This window comes from Spermophilus citellus (assembly GCF_964194105.1).
Source record: "Spermophilus citellus genome assembly, chromosome: 3".
Classification (NCBI taxonomy): domain Eukaryota; kingdom Metazoa; phylum Chordata; class Mammalia; order Rodentia; family Sciuridae; genus Spermophilus; species Spermophilus citellus.
Window position 1 is genome coordinate 197022229 of NC_138184.1, and position 21614 is coordinate 197043842.

Here is a 21614-nt window from a genome sequence, read left to right on the forward strand (position 1 = left end):
ATAATCTTAAAAAGGTATTATTACAATCCCCATTTTGCATAAAGCTAAAAAAAGTTGTATAATTTGCTCAATTTACAGCTTACAAAAACTAAGATTTGATCTTATATCTGACTGCATAACTGTTGCCTTAATCTTATTGTATGCTAACAAACATATTGCCAACCCAGATTTCTATTTTGAACATGAGACTGGGGCCTCACACCTGTGGGGACACTGCGTCTGATAGAAGAAAAAGTTGGCTACGATCTACAAATTGTGGGGTCGGGCTCCAAATTCCTTAATAGGACACCCATAGCCCAAGAGTTAACAACCAGAATAAACAAATGGGACTTACTTAAACTAAAAAGTTTTTTCTCAGCAAGAGAAACAATAAAAGAGGTAAATAGAGAGCCTACATCCTGGGAACAAATCTTTACCCCCCACACCTCTGATAGAGCCCTAATATCCAGAATGTACAAAGAACTCAAAAAATTAAATAATAAGATAACAAATAACCCAATTAACAAATGGGCCAAGGACCTCAACAGACACTTCTCAGAGGAGGACATACAATCAATCAACAAGTTCATGAAAAAATGCTCACCATCTCTAGCAATCAGAGAAATGCAAATCAAAACCACCCTAAGATACCATCTCACTCCAGTAAGATTGGCAGCCATTATGAAGTCAAACAACAACAAGTGTTGGCGGGGATGTGGGGAAAAAGGTACACTTGTACACTGCTGGTGGGGCTGCAAAATGGTGAGGCCAATTTGGAAAGCAGTATGGAGATTCCTGGGAAAGCTGGGAATGGAACCACCATTTGACCCAGCTATTGCACTTCTCGGACTATTCCCTGAGGACCTTAAAAGAGCGCACTATAGGGATACGGCTGCATCAATGATTATAGCGGCACAATTCACAATAGCTAGACTGTGGAACCAACCTAGATGCCCTTCAATAGATGAATGGATAAAGAAAATGTGGCATCTATACACAATGGAATATTATGCAGCACTAAGAAATGACAAAATCATAGAATTTGCAGGGAAATGGATGGCATTAGAGCAGATTATGCTAAGTGAAGCTAGCCAAGCCCTAAAAAACAAATGCCAAATGTCTGCTTTGATATAAAGAGAACAACTAAGAACAGAACAGGAAGGAAGAGCATGTGGAAAAGACTACAGATAACAAAGACGAATGGGGGGAGAGAAACGGAGAGAGAAGGGAAAGCATATGGAAATGGTAGGAGACCTTCAAGGATACATAAAATTACAAGAGGCTATGAGGGGCAAGGGGGAGGGAAAAAAAAAAAGGGAGAGAATTGAACAACAGCAGGGGAGATAGAGAGGGAAGATGGGAGGGGAGGGGAGGGGAGGGGTGATAGTAGGGGTTAGGAAAGGTAGCAGAATACAACAGACACTAATATGGCATTATGTAAAAATGTGAATATGTAACAGATGTGATTCTGCAATCTATATTTGGGGTGAAAATGGGAGTTCAAAACACAATTTGAGTCTAATGTATGAAAGATGATATATCATGAGCTATGTAATGCTTTAAATAATCAATAAAAAATTTAAAAAAAAAAAAAAAGAAAATAGAAATGCCAATCAAGAATAGCATGGCAGCAAAGCTAGGCTTAAAATATGAAGATGAAATAAAGTCCTTTTAAAACAAGAAAAAAAAAAAAAAAGAAAGAAAGAAAAAAAAAATGGAGACTTGTTTTGTATTTCCCAGTTCTTAGTGAAAAAAAAAAATCTTCGTAGCTGGTTTTGATGCATGTTATTGATGTGCAAAAGTTAATGAGAACACCAGGTTTTCTCTCAGGAACTTTGACATTAATGTGAACAAACTGATTCCCACATTTCTCCAAATCTTCCCTTCTTATATTTCTCATATCATTAATATATCACCATCCATGCGAATATAAGACATTTTGGAGACATCCTAGAATGCTTCTGCTCCCTTACCCTCTTTAGTTGGCTTTGAATCCTAAAGAATTTACCCCAGAGATATCATTTCCACTATCACCTCCTAACTGATCTTCTTTCTTTTAATGTCTCCATACTATAAATTCATCCTATATCTTGCTGCAAGGATCATCTTAATTTTTCCAAGATTTGTTTTTTGAGGACTATTCAGATAGCTATTTTATTATTTTGCACAAAGAAAAATGGGGCAGGGAAATGTTGAATATCTGGTTAAAATATCACAAAGCAAAAAGATCATGGCAGGGCTGGGAATGTGGCTCAAGTGGTAGGGCACTCGGGCATGCATGAGGCACTGGGTTCGATTTCAGCACCACATAAAAATAAAAATAAAGATTAAAACATGGTCAAGATGGTAAATTAAAGTTAAAAAAAAAGATCACGGCAGTTAATGGCATATTGGACATTCTTGAGTCTTATCTTTTGCTGTTGAACATTTTGAACTGCAGTTAGCATGTGAGCAGATGCAAGGAAAACCATAAGAAAAGCCTGAAGAGCTAACCAGGAGGATTTTTGTTTTCATCATTCTGAAATACTTGTAAACAGAAAATCTCTGTAAGTTATGTCTAGAAATGAAAACAGGAATCAAGTTATCTAGGTTATCAAGTTATATACAGTTCATAGAGTGAACTCGACCTCGAACACATAAAGATTTTGGGGTGTGTGTGTGTGTGCAAGAAAACTATATATATGTTAAATGTGTATATATGTAAAGTATGTATATTTTACATACATACATATATAGTCTAGTTGTATGTTTTTCAACTGGTGGATCCTATATCTGAGAGAGTTTAGAAGTTATGTAAAAGGGAATTATTGAGTCCTAAATATTGCTCTCATCTACAGACTGAAATAAATGTAGTTGGCATCTATAAAAGTAAGTGTTCAAGCATATGTAATAGTAGTGAAACACAAACTTAAAGTGTGACCAAAGTCATAGTAGGTTGCTTCATGATAAGTTTTTCTGTCAATGGATGCTAATTATAACTACCCTCGTGCAAGCTTAATTCTTTGATGTTAGGAAAGGGCTCCACATACTTGAAAATATTAGCCAACATTAACGTAGCCAAATATATCTCAATACTTTATAGTTTTGGAAAAAAGGATTTCAAGTGGAACTCCTGAATTGAAGATGGATGTAGTAGTCTAGAATTTCTGGAAAGTCTGGACTTAAAATATAAATTGTGGAATCATCAGCATGTAATATTGTTTTAAAGTCATGAGTCTTGATTTGATTGCTGACTGAGTGTTGCTCATCACTCAGATTACAGATTTAAAAAATAGGAGGGGTTTTATAGATTTTTTAAAATATAGGAGAGGCTCAAGGACTAAGCTGTAGATTTCTCCAATATGAAGAGACCGAGATAATATTCAGGAATAAGCAAAAGAGAATGACTGCTGAAAAAAAAATAGAAAATCAAGATGATGTGTTTCCTGGAATTCAAATGAATCAAGCATTTAAAGGGAAGAGAGGGTGTTTAATTGTGTAGAATGTTGCTGACAGGCTGATTAAGGTGAGGACTGAGATTGGCCATTGGATCTAACAATAGGACCATCACTGGTGACTCTGGCCAGAGTAGTGTTGGTAGAATGTGGGAAAAAACCTCTTTTTGAGTGGTGTAGGAGAGAATAAAGCAAAACTGGAAATGAGGAATTTAGAATTTGGAATTAAAATAATTTTGCTGTGAAGGTAAGGAAAATTAGAACAGTAGATGGAGGAAGAGTAGAATCCTAGAGTCAAGAGGGTTTACATGTAGTTGTCATCATGGTTGTTTTTATGATGGGAAAAATAATAGCATGATCGTATACTGAGGGGAAAATTCCTAGAGAGAGCTACTTCACATCTGTTAATGCTACTAATTAATCTCTTCCTGTTTTTAAGCTAGATTACATCTCTCTCTCTCTCTCTCTCTCTCTTAGAATTATATCTATTTTTAATAATTAAGCTTTCCGACTTCCAGGAACGCTGAATGCTATCTCTGTGTCCTGCCTCTACCCTATTTTTCTTCAAACTACTATTTAGGTCAACAAAGAAATCCTCACTGGCAGTGCTAATGGTTAATTTTTTCCACTATCTCTGCTTAGTGGGATGATTCTGATCCACCCTCTTACTTGTTGCTACTCTTCTAGTTGGTTTACGGGTCATCACTCTCTCCTCAGTCTCCTTTCCCCTCCCTCAGTGCCTTCTCAGCTTATTTTGCCTGTTCCTGCTCTGCCTGCCCCTCAGCAGTTGGCAACCCTGAGGCCCTGTCTTGATTCTCCTCTCCGTGGACTTCAGGGTTATCAGCTCCAGTCCCGTGCCTTCAATTTCTAAGCTATTCATGGCTCAATAACTTATAGAAAAATGAGGACATCTGCATTGACTGTGTGCCAGACACTTTGCTACCTTTATATCTGCCTTGTCTCACTCAATCTACACCACTCCTCTGAGTATTCCTGACTTCACTTTCAAATAAGGAAATTTAATGCTCAGTAAGGCTCCAAATCTCACCTAATCCCACAAGTTAGTAAATAGCAGAACTTTGAACCCATTGTCTATTTGACTTTAAAGCTGTTGTTATAATGACTGCATTTTATTCTCCTCTAAATCTCTAACTCAGTTAACCTTAGTTTTAGATGGGGACATTCGACTACCTAATGTATATAGCTTAGCATTTCCACCTTAGTGGAGGTTAAACTAAACTCATTACTTGCCCCTTACTCCAGTCCCCTTCCCATACCAGCCAAATGTCCCTATGTCAATACCTCCTCCTCTAATATTCCTTATTTCTTATCATGATGTCTCCTTCAATTCATTCTTTAAGTCTAGAACATTTTGGATTATTCTTTTTTTGGGGGGGGATATTTCTCATAGAATCTTTTTTTTTATTAGTTACATATGACAGTACAATGATCTTGACATTTCATATATTTGAATCAAATGGGGTATAATTTCTCATTTTTCTGATTGTACAGGTTGCAGAATCACATTGGTCATACATTTTGGATTATTCTTAATCCCGCATCCTTAAATTTGTTGGTCTCCGAGTCACTGGAGAGGTGCCTCTACATGGCAGTACAGGTGACATTTTCCTCTGCTTCCTAACTGACATCTTGCTGCCTGGCTCCTTACCACAGTTGATCTGCCTCACAGGTATCAGGATTAGTTTTGGAGAAAGTCAATCTGATCCTTCCACTTCACATAAAAATCTCTCATGGCCCTTGTCACTACAGAAGCATTTTCATTCTCCTTAGAATATCACTCTATAAATGGTCTTGCCTTCCTTTTTAGTCAGAGACATCATGAACACATGCAAAGGCTTATATTTCAATATATACATAGATACCTCTTTTGCTAAAGGAAAGAAAATTAGTTTCAAAATATTTGCTAAAGTTTAAGTACTTTAGCAACTAAAAATAAATTACTACTTATTTTTCTCAATGGGTAACTAAACATATAACTATTGTCATGTAAGTCTTCTCAATTTTTTATGTCAAAAACCACTCTTATTCAAAACTATACACCAACAATAATTTCACGTAAAAACTCTCATTTTAACTAATATTCTCATCTAGGTTTGTTCTCTGGCTGTGGATCTTGAAATTAACACTTACTAATTTTGCATAAAAAACTTTGGGAACATATGAATGATAGAGTGGAAATGGTGAAGGTAGGGATACTGACAAAAGGGTCTTTTCAAAACAGGATCAAGATGAATTTGTTCTTTTTTTTTTTTAATGTGCTTATTCACCTGAGGAACATTTAATCTAATTTGGATATATGCACAAACTTAAAAGGTTCAATTTTAACTTGATAAGTAAAGAAATATTGAATGTAGGGTTATTTCAAAATTTGTTCTTCATTAATATTCACTTTTTGCTTTTATTGGTACATTATAGTTGTACATAATAGTTGAGTTCATTTGGACATAATCATACATGCGTGGAGTTTAATTTACTCCACTTTGAATTCGTTCTTAATAGCCTAATTAGACTAAAAAGAATTCCTTATGGTCTTTTATTAGATTCCAAGAAAGGGATTCAGGTAAAGCTTGACAATGAAAGATTATATTTGGTAACATACTAAACATATCTGGTACCAGACCTCAATATTCTAGTCTTTCATTAATGTGTTTCAATGAGACTAGTAGGAATTTACAGCCTCTAAACACTCCTGCAATTTCTCACACATGGGGCCACCTCGTATCCAAACTATAATATACTCCAACTTATTTATCCCACACCAACTCAATGGTTAGTAATTTAACAAGCTTTTTTTTTCCTTCCAAATGCATTCTTCCCATTTCCTGCAGCTTCCCCTCAGCCCTGTTGCATTTAATTTTTCTTGTTCTTTTATAAGGGAATCTCTTCTTCATGGGCCCTTCCCATTTGTTCTATATACTGGCTCCAGCTGTCCTCAGGGACAAATCAAGACCTTTCATGTCTCACTGACATTTCTTGGAAGGGCTCTTTACCTGCTGAGCCTGTTGTGCAGCTTCCTGGGGAGACATGAGCACTCTGGAGTCACCACATTAGGTTTGAAACACTTGGCTCAGCCATTTAGTAGCTGTTTGGTATTGGTATTTTAATAAACCTTATTGAACCACTTATCACATCCTTAATTGTTAAAAGAGAAGAGAAATAATAATTACTGGTTGATGTAGCATACAGATAACTTATACTGAAATGCACTGCACTTAGGAGGTCCTTGATAAATGGCAGTTAATGTTATTATAACAGTTTCTGCTCCAAAATCATCTGTTCTGTGAGCTTTACTCTGAACCATACTTAATTGTTCTCTGTGTTCATGGCGCTCTGTTCTTAAGTCCTTTAAAGCAACAATTACTCTGATTCTAATTACTGGTTCTTACATATAAATTTTTAATCTTTCAGATCAGACTATTTTTTCTGTTTCTGTGTCCCTTCACCCCGCCCCCAGCTCCTGTCAGTGTTTTCTTATCTATGCCTCACCCCAGGCTAAGTCTTCTTTTATTTGGGACTAAATAGATGTTTTGTAGGAAGAGTAATTAGTTCCTAGTTCCATAAAATCTAGAGTTCTACAAAACAAATAATGTACACAATCTATGTTAATAGTTCATCATTTGTTTTACCAAATGATGAATTTTAAGGTAGTGCTGGTCCTAGTGTTTTTAAAATGGAAAGTTCCTCTCCCGAAAAGGGAAATTGCATGGAAATGGAGGGAGACCCTCATTGCTATACAAAATTACATATAAGAGGTTGTGAGGGGAATGGGAAAATAAACAAGGAGAGAAATGAACTACAGTAGATGGGGTAGAGAGAGAAGTTGGGAGGGGAGGGGAGTGGGGATAGTAGGGGATAGGAAAGGTAGCAGAATACAACAATTACTAATAGGGCATTTTGTAAAATTGTGGATGTGTAACCGACGTGATTCTGCAATCTGCATTGGGGGTAAAATTGGGGGTTCATAACCCACTTCAATCTAATATATGAAATATGATATGTCAAGAGCTTTGTAATGTTGTGAACAACCAATAAAAAATTAAAAAAAAAAAAAAGAAAGTTCCTCTCCCAAATTCTCTGTGCAGATTATGAATAGGAAAAATATTTAATTTAAGGGTAACAGGGTAACACTCCAATATGAAAATTGAAATAAAATCTGGAAAAGAAAATACATTTAATTATAAATGAAAATATTCATGTTTAGTAAAAATAACAAAATTTATGCCAGCCCCTTACTCCTTTATCAGCATCTCTAGGACAACCCAGTTATTCTAATCATTTTTCTCCATAGGCACATTGAGATGAAAATAGGAGGACCTGGTTTCACATTCTGTGTCTACAAGTGCAGGTACGTGAATTTGAATAATTTACTTCTAATTGACCCTAATGCAAAAATTTCCACATTGTAATGTTATTTTTACTTTAAAATACTAGATTGGTAGTGTAGGATGACAATGAATTAACTTTCCTCCCTCAGTACCACGGCTCTCAAGAGCTCTTATCACTTCATGACTTAGAATTTCAGGGCTTGAAGGATGTCTTTCAGGTTTTAATTTCCTTATTCTAAAGATGGAGAGAGAGGCTAGTATGCACAAGGCTCTGTGTTTAATCCCCAGCACTGGGGGATAATTCTACAGATCAGATAAAAGATGGAAACCTAAAGAGCTCATAGGATATACTAATAGTCACTCAAGTAGTTGTCAAATTCAGGCAGGAATTCAACCTTTTCTTAAAGTGAAATATATCAAAAGCCAAGTATAATAAGGAATATAATTGAATCAAATATTTGTCTAGGAGCCACTTAGCGGTATTTGCTGAGCTCTGAGTACTCAAAAGGTGAAGACATCAACACAACCAGGAAGGTCTCAAGCTGGTTGAGCGGGAATACAACCACGACCCATCACAAAATACAAATATACTGAGATATATATCTACAGGAAGGCAAATTTAATGCTGCCTGGAGGTAGGCAGAAGAACACAATAGCCATCCTTTGAGCTATTCTTCTCCCCATTTCTGGTTATTATTTTAGCAAATGCTTACATATGTACATGTATCTATCAGACTGTCTCTTAGAAAAGGAGAACTCAAGACTAAATTAAAGGTATGAGGAGATCTGCTGCAGTGGGGACACTGCAGCCCAAATCGGTGATATTTCCCTAGGAACAAACCAAGTACCGAAGGCCCTCTAATTGCCAGACGGTCAGGTAGTCCTAGGTACCAGGATGGCACTTAGCCAGACCTCTGAAGCGATCCTTTAACAGGTAACCCAACACCTCAAGGAAACGGAAGCACAAACACTCCTCCTCGCTCCCTACCACTCCGCCCCCTCCGCCCCGCCTTGGGCACCGCCCTCCGCATCTGCAGGCCCGCACCGGAGGCCACGCCCCTGCGCGCTGGTTGGTTCTCGCCGGAATGATGAAACTTCCCGCACGCATTACAGGAGCCAGGCGGCTGTAAGCCGAGAAGAGGCCCGCGGTCCCCGCAGCACTTCACAACCTTGGCCTCCTTCCCTCTGCCCGTCCGACCCATTCACTACTAGGTAAGCCGGGGCCTCTTAGCGCAGCGCCCTTCGAGTGCCCGGGAGGGCGAGGTTGATGTGTAGCAGCCTGGCACCCGACACACGCGGCTCCCTAGCGCCGGGCGGATGCTGCAGCGCCGGCAGAGGACCGAGGGCGGGGCTGAAGCCTGTGATTGTTGCGCACCTGGCCCCAGGTTGGTCAGGGAGGACCTCCGTCCCGGTCCTGAGGGTTTGACTGAATGGCGACCCGGGGCCAGGCTGCTTGAGAGAGAAGGTAGCGGCAGCCAAAGTTTGGCCTCAGTAAATGTTATTATTTTTAACCATATGGCGTTGAATCCTGTGAAATTGTAGCAGTCCCAGGGCCCTGCTGCGGACCTGCGGGAGCGTGCACGTGGCCGGTGCGCCGTCGGGTGTGGAGGGGCGATGCAGTGTAGTCCGGGTTCAGGAGGGGAGGTCTCTGGCTTTCCAGTCATCGCCTCGAAGCCTGTACATGTGTGTTTACTCCTCCCCCACCCCTTTCCCACCCCATGTCCCACCCCTGGACTGTAGACCAGCCACGCTCAACAAGTGACTTGCTGAACAAACCCTGCCAAGAAAAGAGCTGTTTAGGGAAATAGGAGGCTAAGTACCGAAAAAAGCAAAAGAACTACATGCCTTTACTGAATGGACAGCTGTTCTTCAGGGCTGGCTTTAGATTAATGTTACTCTTTTAAATAAAGGGAGTTTTCTTCTCAACCCGTGGCCTACATTATTTCTTCATTTCTCTGGGTGCTTGATTAATAATTTGGAAGCACTGAAAAACTATTTTTTTCATTGATAACATTACAAGTAAGGTAGGTCTTGCACCTGTCCCTTAGTTGGTTACTGAGATCATAAGTAAAAACTAAGCGATCTGAGGAAGTTTAAGTAAGTGGTAAGCACAGAAATTAAATACACTGAAGTGGCTAATTTAGTAGCTGTCATGTTATCTTGTATTTTGAACATTTAAACTGCTGGCTGGTCTGAATTGGAGATGTGCTGTACATGTGAAATACACCAGATTTTGACGAATTTAGTAGGAAAAGTAATGTAAAATATCTCATCATTTTTTTTCATATTGATTTCATGTTGAAATCAATTATGTGTTGATATTGTTTGGGGTATATTGTGTTAAATGTTTTAAATTCCACCTTTTGTACTTTTTAATGGGGCCAGTATGTGGCTCATATAGCTATTGCATAGCACAGCTGTGTAAGTTTAGAAGGTAATATGGAAAATGACTGGGAACAGGCAAAAGCAGTAAGGAATAAATATAGCAAATAAGACGACCTTTGCTGACCTATAAGAGTGATTCCAGTAACTATAAAAAATAGGTTATGGTTTTAATTTTTTTTTCCTTCTAGAGAAATAAGTATGCTTCACAAAATTTTGTTCCTCTTTTCCCTTTAACTTAGTGGTTAGGGTGTGTTTCCCTGGACGGGCTTAATACTGGAATTCCCTAGTTAGCACTAAGAAGTTTAGAGTAAATGCTTCTGATGATCACACTTGATTTTCAAAGCACTTTCCTACCCTATTTGTAACCTTCATAGATTGTTTATCAGTAGTTATCTTAAGTGGTAGTGAATCTTTCACTAAATTGGTAATTCTTTCATTTTAGGCTGTTTGGCCAAGTGCATGCAAGGGACTGCATAGGACTTGTGCTACTTCATTTCCAAACTGCTTAAGTTGGTACCATTTTCCATTATTTTGATCAAGTCTTAAAGGGCAACCAAAGCTTTGTTTCATTTTAAATGTCCTCAAAGGATTGCTCAAAGTGAATGATGTAATTTGAATATATGTTATAGTATATAGTGTGCTTGTCCCAAATTATCTGGACATTTGCTGCAGATTTGCATTTTTAAAAAATATAAAAGTAGTTATTTTTTCAAGTTACAGATATTCAATTAAAATAACTGAGCTGGCAGTATCCAAATGAAGTAGCCTTTTATTTCACAGTTGATAATTTGAAATTGGAAATTGAATCAACATTTTTAAGGATTATTTACTTTCTGGGTTACAGGAATGTGCCAAGTGTTTTTTAAATTTTTTTTCCCAGGGATGTTGCTATATACTTTGCTTTCTTACTGACCAGTGCAGCCTTGACACCAAAATATTTGAGAACATTTTTGTCATCTAGGACATTTTTATAGTGAAGATTTTGTATCTTGTGTCAACGAAGAATGCTTTGTTAGAATATTTGATATCAGATTATATTGCTTTCTTTTTCTGATTCTTCAATCACATTTAAATAAATTACTTAGAGGTAAGCTAGAAGATATGAAAATCTTGCAAGTACTGTATCTTAATATTATACTTAGCATATAACATCTCTATTATACTTGCCATATTCCACCTACAGTTAGTATAGTTAGAGGGCATTTAATTGTCTAGGACACCCAAGAGGAAGTTTCCTGGATTGTTGAGGGCTTTCCTGGAGTGGAAAAAGTTTGGCTAGGCTGGAAGCAGCCTTTATGCATGTCTGTATCTTGGGAGGAAACCTAGGCTGCAAAGACTGAATTTTACCTGGATGCTGCCAGCTGTAGTTGACCACCAAATCATAAGGTGGGAAGAGATGTAGATTTTGCCTGGGTGCAAAAGAAAAAGCTGCTGTAGCTGGTTAGGTGCAAAGGTCATCCATCCTTTTTGCATACTTCTAAGTAAATCAAATCTTCTACTTCTGTGTGTTTGCCAACGTAATGGAAAATTGCTGTAGATAAGATGGTTTATGTTTCACCCTTTGAAGTGGTTAATGTAGGTTTCTAGAATGGAGGATTAATCAGACTTGGATTGGATGTTGAATATTTGATTGGTCTGCTTTTCTCTTCATAGAAAGTTTGTAGCTTCATTGCACTATGTGTGGCATTTGGGCCCTCTTTGGCAGTGATGACTGCCTTTCCGTTCAGTGTCTGAGTGCTATGAAGATTGCGCACAGGGGTCCAGATGCATTTCGTTTTGAGAACGTCAATGGATATACCAACTGCTGCTTTGGATTTCACCGGTTGGCGGTGGTTGATCCACTGTTTGGAATGCAGCCAATTCGACTGAAGAAATACCCTTATTTGTGGCTCTGTTACAATGGTGAAATCTACAACCACAAGGCGGTAAGCAAAAACCTCAAAACTAGTCAGGTGTTTTAACATATTTTGTATAATGCTTTTTTACTTTCTACATTTGCTCTAGTCATACAAGTATACAAGACACTGATACACAAAGAGGTGAATTTTCTTGGTCACCAAAAATAATAATAATAATAATAATTCAACTCTTAGAATTTTTTTCTATTAAAAATTTTAATATTAATTGTGCCTGTGCTGTTTTCTGTATTAGATACTGGAGTTACAGTGGTAAAGAAGAGGGGTAAGATTGCATTTAAGTGGAGCTTATTATGGAATGTATTGAGGGAAAGTATCATAATATCTACAACATATTCTCATGTAATTCATCTAAATAATGACTGTGTGCATTTGTGTACGAGATATTATGCAAATATGGGCAAATATTAACAGTTGATTTAATCTAGGTGCTCATTGCTTTAGTCTGCATATTTGAAATTTTTTCAAAATTCAAAGTTGGGAAAGGAGGTAAGCAAAAATAACTTGCAAATTGAATATGAATTTTATATGAAACTCTAGCCAAATAATCCTAGATTGGAAGTTCTTGTCAAATTCAGTATTTGGGTCCTCTTTGGCACTCATGACTGCTTTTCTGTTCAGTGTTTTTGCTGTAGAGGTTGTACATAGGGGTCCAGGTGCATTTCGTTTTGAAAACGTCAGTGGATAAAACCAGCTGCTGCTTGGGGTTTTACTAGTTGGTGATGGTTGACCAGCTGTTTGTAATGCCCCCCATTTTGACTGAAGAAATATTAGGGAACAGGAAAAAATTTGTTCATATAATAGGTTTTCTGAAAGAACACATACACAGGTGATGAATATGGGACACCCGCATCCAGGCTGGTGGTCAGAAAAGGGCTCTTGAAGCAGCACTTGAACTGAGACCTGATGGACAAGCAAGGTTGGGAAGATCACTCTCTTTAGAGGGAGATTGCACGTGGAATAGCCCTGTGGTAGGAAGCAGCCCTGGGATCGCAGTAAGTGAGTTTTAGGGGGAGGTAGGGAAGGTAGGGTTGGGAAGGTGGACAGGACCATGGAGCAGCACTTCATAGCCATGCTAAGAAGTAGGAATATTCTAAGGGCAGCAGCAGTTGAGGTTTTTAAGGAAGGTATGGAATTTAGTAGTTTGGAGATGACTATACTTACAGTGTTTACATAATACTGCCACTGAGTATTACTGTAGTTGCATACTTAATTAGAATCAAAGGGCAGAGATGTGGGTGGGCTGGATGCAGTCAAGAACATTAGGACTTTTAGCAGTACTAAAATTGGAACAACTTTCTAATCCAGTGAAGCTTATTCTCAGGGTAAGAGTGGGTGAGGGGTTGGAAATTTGGATCCTAGGAAGCTGAATTTGACAAGAATCTTCTAATACAAGATTATTTAGCTAATGTTTCACAAGTAATTTACATATAACTTATAAGTTATTTTTATCAACTCCCCAACTTTTTAATCTTGAAAAAGTTTCAAACATAAAAAAAGAACAATGAGCATCTTGATTAAATAATTCTTAATATTTATTTGCTTTATCTCTTAAACACATGAATATATTCATTATTTGGCTGAATAATTTGAGAGTATGTTACAAATAGGAAGACACTTTCCCTCTCTCTGTTTAAGCATTTGTCACCCAAGAATACACACATTCTTCCACCTAACATCAATACAATTACTAAACCCAAGAATTAGTAATATAATCTAATATCCAGTTCATATTTAAATTTCCCAAGTGTCTCTAAGAGTATTTTAAGAGCTGTTTGTTTTTTTTTTTTTTTTAATTTTGTTTTGTTTGGTTTTGAGGCATATTTTAGTTAAGGTTTAAGCATTTAGTTGTGATTTTTCTTGGTGTTTTTTGAGTCTTCTTTATATATTCTGTCAACATTGGTAGGGATTTATATTCTAGCCACCCTTTGGCTATTTTTACATCTGAACAATAGCTTTTGCCTTGTTGTTTGCTTATAGGAATTTTCTTAATAGACTTCTCATTTGCAGAGCTTTTTATTATTCATAAAATTCCTTTCACAGATTTATTAAGGGCCTATATACATGGTCATCATTTCTCTAGGTACTTGAAGATGAAATGGGGAAGAGAAAAGGTAAGAATGGAGTTTCATGCTAGTGGGAGTGAGAAGAGGGGAGCAGTTCAAATGTCTTTGGAAGTCAAATCAATATCTTATACATCATGGGAATACTACATTATACTATAGCAATATTGGCCTGGGTTTTCCCTTAAATGAAGTAAAAAATACCTTATTTTGTTTAAACAAATTTGCTGCTTGTTAATTTTGTTAATAAGTTATAAGTTAAATATTTTTTTCCTAAATCAGTTAAATATATTGAAATTTGCAGAGTTCTATTGCTTCTACCAAGTATCTGAGTTTGGGCTGCTAGAAACCTACCTAAAGAGTAAAATAAATATTTTAGTCTTATCTAGAGTATTCTGTAACATAAGCTACAAAGCTTCTTCTTTTTTTTTTTTTTCCTGGGGTCTGGGTGAAAATAAAGTATTGCTACTACAAAAATACAGACAGAGTGCTGGGATTGGAGGGAGACTTAATGAAGAAGTCTGGGGTCCACAACCACCAAGTCAAATGCCAGTATGACTTTGGGATGGTGGAAAGATATGGGGCTTTTATCTAAAGAGAAACATTGAAATGTGTTTTTAGGAGAGTAGCAAATGGTACTTAACCATTGAATTGTCAACCAAGTGACCCCTCTACTCTTTGAATAAATTGCCTGCAAGGTTTATGTCAAAGAGAAGAGGTTAGAGATAGGGGAGGTAGATTTGGAAAGCTGTTACTTGCTATTATCACCAAATGCATTAGGATTAATTATCCTTTAGGTATTTCTGCCCAGAAGGATTAGCAGGAATCTTTTCAGATCCCACCTGTTAATGATAGGACCATCCTGGTAGTCTCTCAAAGCAAGGAGGAGTGACTAGGTGGTGGCACTGTAGAAGTAGCCAAAGCTCTTTTTTGTGTAGATTGTGAGTGCTTTTAGATACAAGGTTCAGATGTTAGGAAGTAAGCTAGACTGTGAAGCATATTTATAGGTCATACGTTATAGATTTACTTTTTGAAAATTGGAAGCATGTTCTGAATGTTTAAGCTTATTCAAGCTTTCCACCTGATTTTGTTTCTGCTCACTTCTTTCTCTTGTCAGCCAACAATGTGAGTTTTAGTACAAAGAAAGCAGCACACACTAAGAACTTGACACCCTCAGAAGTTTGTCAGTGGTAGTGGAGAGCCACTGAATTAGCCACAGTTTAATCAATAATTCTGCATGTGGTGGCAGTAACTCTCTCTTCTGTTCCTTTGGGGCATGTGGACTGATAAAGCCCCACTGTCATTTTCTCTATCAGTGAGAAGTAGCCTTAATGCCACTGCAGTGGTGGAGTCTGGATGTGGTAGTTCACCCCTGAGGACAAGTAGCTTTGTTTTGGATTATGTATTTGTCATTGTGGTAGAGTCATCTATTTGTCAGAAAGTGGTGTTTTTTTGCTTTAAATTTTCACAGGTAGGTCTTTGAGGATGATCAGGAAGAACCTTAGGCAATACTCTATTCCCAGACCAAAAGTTCATAGTTGCTGAAAACACATTTTTAGTGTCATTGTGTTTTGGCAACTGGGTGAACTGTTTCCTTAACTTAGGCATATGCAGTTAGCCCTTCAAGTCTGTGGAATCCACAGATTCAACTAACTGGATGGAAAATATTTGGGGTTATATATAATAAACATTACAACATTTTATTTAAGGAATTCAGGCATCTGCAAATGTTGTTATCTGGGTGGGATTTTGGAACCAAACCCCCACGAATATTAAGTGATGACTGTACATGTAAATATAGGTGTATTATATACAGAGTATGTAAATAGTATGCATTTTCATCCCTACATGCCTTAACTGTTCTGGTACATTGCCACTGTACATCCCATTTATTAGATAGCAACTAAGAGAGTAACCTTATGTTGTAAAGAACTAGCAGAATCATAGGTTGAAATAAGCTGTGTTTTGATAATGCCACGATTCTTCTAAACCACTAAAGTGCTTGAAATTATTATAAAGCACAGAAATGCTGAATCAACTTTGCAATAAAAAGTTATTAGTGAACACACAAGCATGCTGACATTTTTATTTTGCTCTGTTTCTTAAGTTGCAACAGCATTTTGAATTTGAGTACCAGACAAAAGTGGATGGTGAGATAATTCTTCATCTGTATGACAAAGGAGGAATTGAGCAAACCATTTGTCTGTTGGATGGGGTGTTTGCTTTTATTTTACTGGACACTGCCAATAAGAAAGTGTTCCTGAGCAGAGATACCTATGGAGTCAGACCTTTGTTTAAAGCCATGACAGAAGATGGATTTCTGGCTGTGTGTTCAGAAGCTAAAGGTAATGAGGGAATTTTTTTGTGATTTTTCGTTTGTGTTCTGGTTTTGTGTTTTCTTCTAAACCATATTTGATAAACCCTGGGGAGGAGCAATCACAATTTTACACGTGACTTTTATGGATCCTTAGAGCTATGTTTTCTTTTTAAACAGAGGAATGGGACTCCCTGTTTCAATATTTAAATTCTGTAATCCTTGAGGTATGAGTCTATAGTACATTTATGTTTTTATTATGCTGATATATTCTGCATCTAGTTTGATCCTGTATGTATATGACAAGTTTTCCTGTGTCATATTGTAATCACAGGGTTGGCCCTGTAGTTATTGCACTGTGGAACCTTATCATAGCTACTATCACAGATATGTATAACCAGCACTCCAGATAATTTTAGAATATTTTTTGTCACCTCAAAAAGAAATCCTGTACCCTTTATCTATCATTCCTCTTCTCTTTTTATTTGTTATCTACAACATTTCTTACCCTACCTTCTAGCCCCTGGCAAGTACCAATCTGCTTTTTGTCTCTATGAATGTTCTATTCTGGACATTCCATATGGATAAATTCATATCATTATATGGAATTTTGTGGATTCTTTTACTTAGTAGAATATTTTCAAGATTTATTTGTGTTGTGAGCACTTCCTTTATATTGCCAAATAATACTTCATTACATACCACATTTATTTTTCTATTTATTAATAATACTACTGTAAATATTTGTGTGCAAGTTTTTGTGGATGTATGTTTTTATTTCTCTTAGGTATATACCTAAGAGTGGAATTCCTAGATCATATGGTCACTGTATTTAATTGTTTGTGGAATTGACAGACTGTTTTCCAAAATGGCTGTATCAGTTTATGTTCTCATCAGCAACTTGTGAAAGTTTCAGTTCTCCATCTCCTCACACTTACATGTGAATATTTTGAGTCTAGCCATCCTAGTGTGTGTGACATGGTATCTTGCTGTGTTTTTGGTTTTGTATTTCCCTTCTGACAATGATGTCAAGAATCTTTTCATGTGCTTATAGGCTATTTGTATATATTTGGAGAAATGTCTACAGAGTCCCATTTTTTTCTTCCTGCTGAGGATTATTTCATTAAAAATTAATAGACTTTTTTTAAAGAGAAGTTTATGGTCTCAAAAAATTTGAGTGGTAAGTATGGAGTGCCCACATATTCCCTCTGTCCTACTAGTTTCCTCCACTGTTGGCATCTTGCATGACTGTTACATTTGTTATGATTGATGAATTGGTATTGATGTATTATATTAGCTGAAGTCCATTGTTTACATTGGGGTTCACTCTTTGTATTATATAGTTCTTTGTATTTAACAAATGCATACTACCATGTATCTATCATAAAGTACCATGTAGAATAGTTTCATTGTCCTAAAAATCTGTGATATCTGTGATTCACCATCATCTTTTCTCTTATTCTGGCTCCTGAACCCCTGGCAAGCACTGATCTTTTTAATGTCTATAATTTTGCTTTTCTTAGAGTATTTTAAAGTTACGCTCATATAGTACATAGCCCCATCAGACTGGCTTCTTTTACTTAGCAATGTGCATTCAAAGTTCCTGAATGTCATTAACTTTTTTTTTTTTTTAACATCAGACTTACTTGCTTTATTTTCAGTAATAGATGTTATCAGAATTTGGAGATTGACTGCATATCAGAAAGCATGTGTCTAGGGAAAAATATCTGATTTATCTTTTTTTTTTTTTATTAGTTGTTCAACTGAATGTCATTAAATTGATGCCCCCCCTCCTTCTTTTTAAACCACCAAGTAATCCACTGTTTAAATACAGAAGAGTTTATTTGTCCCTTTCTGAATTACCCATTTGTAATTGAGTCATCTATCTTATTACTTAATTGTAATAATTCCTTGTATATTTTAGATACAAATCTCAGAAAGATGTTCAGCAAGATTGCAGTATACAAAATCAGTGTACAAACAGTTATATTTGATTGACATATGCAGTAAACACTATACACTTTGCAGTGAACATTCTGAAAATGAAAGAAAACAATTCCATTTATAATGGCATCAAAAAATAAAGTACTTAGGAATAAATTTAACCAAAGAGGTGCTAAACTTATACTTTGAATATCATAAAACATGATTAAAAAAGTAATAAAATATAAATAAATGCAAAAGTATCCCATGATCATGGATCAAAAATTTAACATTGTTAAGATGACAGTACTCTTCAAATCGATTGATAGATTCAGTGCAATCTCTGTCAGAAACCCAGATGACTTTTTATAGAAATTGACGGGCTGACTCTAAAATTCATACTGACTTATAAGGGACCCAGAATAGCCAAAACAATCATGAAAAAGAAGAAAGTAGGAGAACTTATTTTCCAGATTTCAAAGTTACTTAAAAAAAAAAAAAAAAAAAAAAGAAAGATTCCTACTTCTACTGGGTCTCCTTTAGACCTTATGGGCTCTTGATATGGAACTATAGTCTCATGTCCAATTTGTCCAAAATTTCTTGATTTTCTTGTCTATCTTTAACCAGTGCCCTTTTGCATACCCATTTTGATCTTGATACATTCTACTTAAAGCCTTTTCATTACCCTGTAGCCCTTGCAGGGGTATGTAACTCATTTGAGCTCTGGGAGCTAGTGAGAACATGTGGGTCCTTTGTCTGATCTTTGTAGTCAGAGATTACTGGGTTAATAAGCTCAGGTAGTAAATCATGCTGTGTTTTCTGTAGAGATAGGCAGTAAAACATTGACTTTCCTGCCAAAGGTAATGGTGATGTCTATTTAGTTACTGCCTGTAGAAAGTTACTGAAGAAATTTGTCTGCTTTTATTCATACATGGTATATAAAGATGATTGTGGGATAGATGTGTGACTTTTACATATTAACAGTGGAGCATTTTGCTTGTTAAAGGATCTTTTCTTAAAATACCTCAGTGATGACAAAGAAATGACTGCCATTATATCATAAAATTAACATTTAAATTCCTCTTTTTTCCTTTTAATTGTATCCTTTCTTTTTGTGTTTGTTTGCTTTATTGTAGAAAATAAAATTTTCCTGATCAGAAATTCCAGCTAGGGAAAGGGAATTGAATACTGGAGGTTCTTCCGTTGTTTTGAATTACTACAAATTAGTGTAATTTTGCAGTATGTCACTATGCCACTATAATCTCCCTAGTAAGTAGATGCTAGAACTTTGGCTGATTAACCCCCACCTCCATTTTACTTATATAATGGATATGGATGTATATTAAAGGGGGGGAAATAAGTAGGAATTTATAGGATGTTAATTAGTCATAACAGTTACCATGAGGTGTTCCCTTATTTGAATATTATCCTTTTGGATTTGTAGGTCTTGTTACATTGAAACACTCCACAGCTCCTTTTTTAAAAGTGGAGCCTTTTCTTCCGGGACATTATGAAGTTTTGGATTTAAAACCAAATGGCAAAGTCGCATCTGTGGAAATGGTTAAATATCATCACTGCAGGGATGAGCCTCTGCATGTCCTCTATGACAGTGTGGAGAAACTCTTCCCAGGTAATAAAAGCCCACCCACCCCTGCAGCACCCCCCACTAAAGGAAAATGGTCACGTTCTCATGCCAGTACGTTTCCTAATTCACTTGGAGGTGATTTGGCAGGCTCCCCTGTTGAGAGATTGCCATCATGGTGGAAGTGGGTGACTGTGGACCTCATTTCAATAACTAACGGAGCCCCAGCCTTTCTGGAGCTGTTTCATTCACTTTGTTTTTATAGGTTTTGAGATAGAAACCGTGAAGACCAACCTCCGCATCCTTTTTGACAATGCTGTTAAGAAGCGTTTGATGACAGACAGACGTATTGGTTGCCTTTTATCAGGTGAGGTCTTTTAAAAAAAAAAACTAATATTTTTTGTATGTTTGTTTAAGTGAAATGATTTGTAGCCACCCTGAGGTTTGACTATAAAATATTTTTGTTCTAAGATTTAATCTTTCCTTTATTATAGGACATAAAAGTTTCTTGTAAGCTATTTAGTATTCATATTAATACTGTGACTTAGAATTACACTGTTGCTGTATTATTAGTATAAGAGCTAGTTAGTACACATTCTTTAGAACTCTAGTGATTTTAACCATTTCATATAGTTACCTTATCAAGTGTCCAATAAAAAACATTTTTCTCTTATTAAGGTTCATTTTAATTTAAAAAACTTGGGGATCTTAAATAGTAAAACTACAGTCCAGATGTATATCATATGCATCCCTGTCTAATGCTAAGCACCTAACCAGTATACTTGCTCTTTTTTTCTGCAGGAGGCTTGGACTCCAGCTTGGTTGCTGCCACTCTGCTGAAACAACTAAAAGAGGCCCAAGTACAGTATGCTCTCCAGACATTTGCAATTGGCATGGAGGATAGCCCCGATTTACTGGCTGCTAGAAAGGTAAGACACTGTGTACAATCAGTGACTTGAAAAAATGTGCTCTATATGTGTAATATGAAATGAATTGCATTCTGCCATCATGTAAGACAAATTACAATAAATTAATAATTTACTAAAAACAAAATTTTAAAAAACGAAAGGTAAAAACGCTGTCTTTGCCCATTATGTATTACAGCAGACTTGTTATTAGAATGGAAATCAAGCATAGATTCTATTTGTACCGTTCTTTTGACCTTAGTAATTGTTTTGAATTAAAAATGTTAAAATAGATTGAAATGCCTTTTGAACATCAGCTGAGTTGAATAGTGTCCTCTAGGTACTGTCATCTACCATGACCCATATAATCCTCACAAAGACCCTGTGATAGTATTTATGTACTTCAGAAAGTAAGGGCTTGATGTGGTGGTAAGATTGTGGCTTGGGGACTAGCTTCTGGTTTCGAATCCTGGCTCTACCATAAAAGTTCTTACTTATGTAATGGATATAAAAGTGTCTATAATGGGATAGTTTTGAGGTAAAAAAAATATATATATATATAATTCATTTGAAATATGTGGAGTAGAACCTAGCATATGTAATAAGTGGTGAATATTAGCTGTTTCTATTTTTTGTTTTTTTTTTTAAATAAGTCATAATGCTTTGACCTATGGGCAGAGGGGGCTTGTACATATTCAGTGTGGGACATCTGGTTCTTGATCTGGAAGAACTTAGAATGGATAAGAAAGAGCTAGAAATCAATCTCA

The 21614-nt window shown here is 36.5% G+C and overlaps 1 protein-coding gene across 6 annotated transcripts in view; it reads left to right on the forward strand.

Annotated features, from left to right (window-relative positions):
- Positions 1–21614, forward strand: part of ASNS (asparagine synthetase (glutamine-hydrolyzing)) — a 177380-nt gene that overhangs the window by 148162 nt on the left and 7604 nt on the right. For 2 of the 6 annotated variants that reach the window (XM_081286548.1, XM_081286547.1), the window contains 7 exons: positions 7723–7779; positions 8694–8971; positions 11798–12069; positions 16231–16468; positions 19805–19990; positions 20208–20309; positions 20744–20871. In XM_081286548.1, the coding sequence (XP_081142674.1) occupies positions 11821–12069; positions 16231–16468; positions 19805–19990; positions 20208–20309; positions 20744–20871 (903 nt within the window). In that variant the 5' untranslated portion in view covers positions 7723–7779; positions 8694–8971; positions 11798–11820. Of the gene's footprint in view, positions 1–7722; positions 7780–8672; positions 8972–8994; positions 9225–11797; positions 12070–16230; positions 16469–19804; positions 19991–20207; positions 20310–20743; positions 20872–21614 lie in introns of those variants that run through there. The other 4 variants (XM_081286549.1, XM_081286550.1, XM_081286552.1 and 1 more) reach the window with 4 other exon arrangements.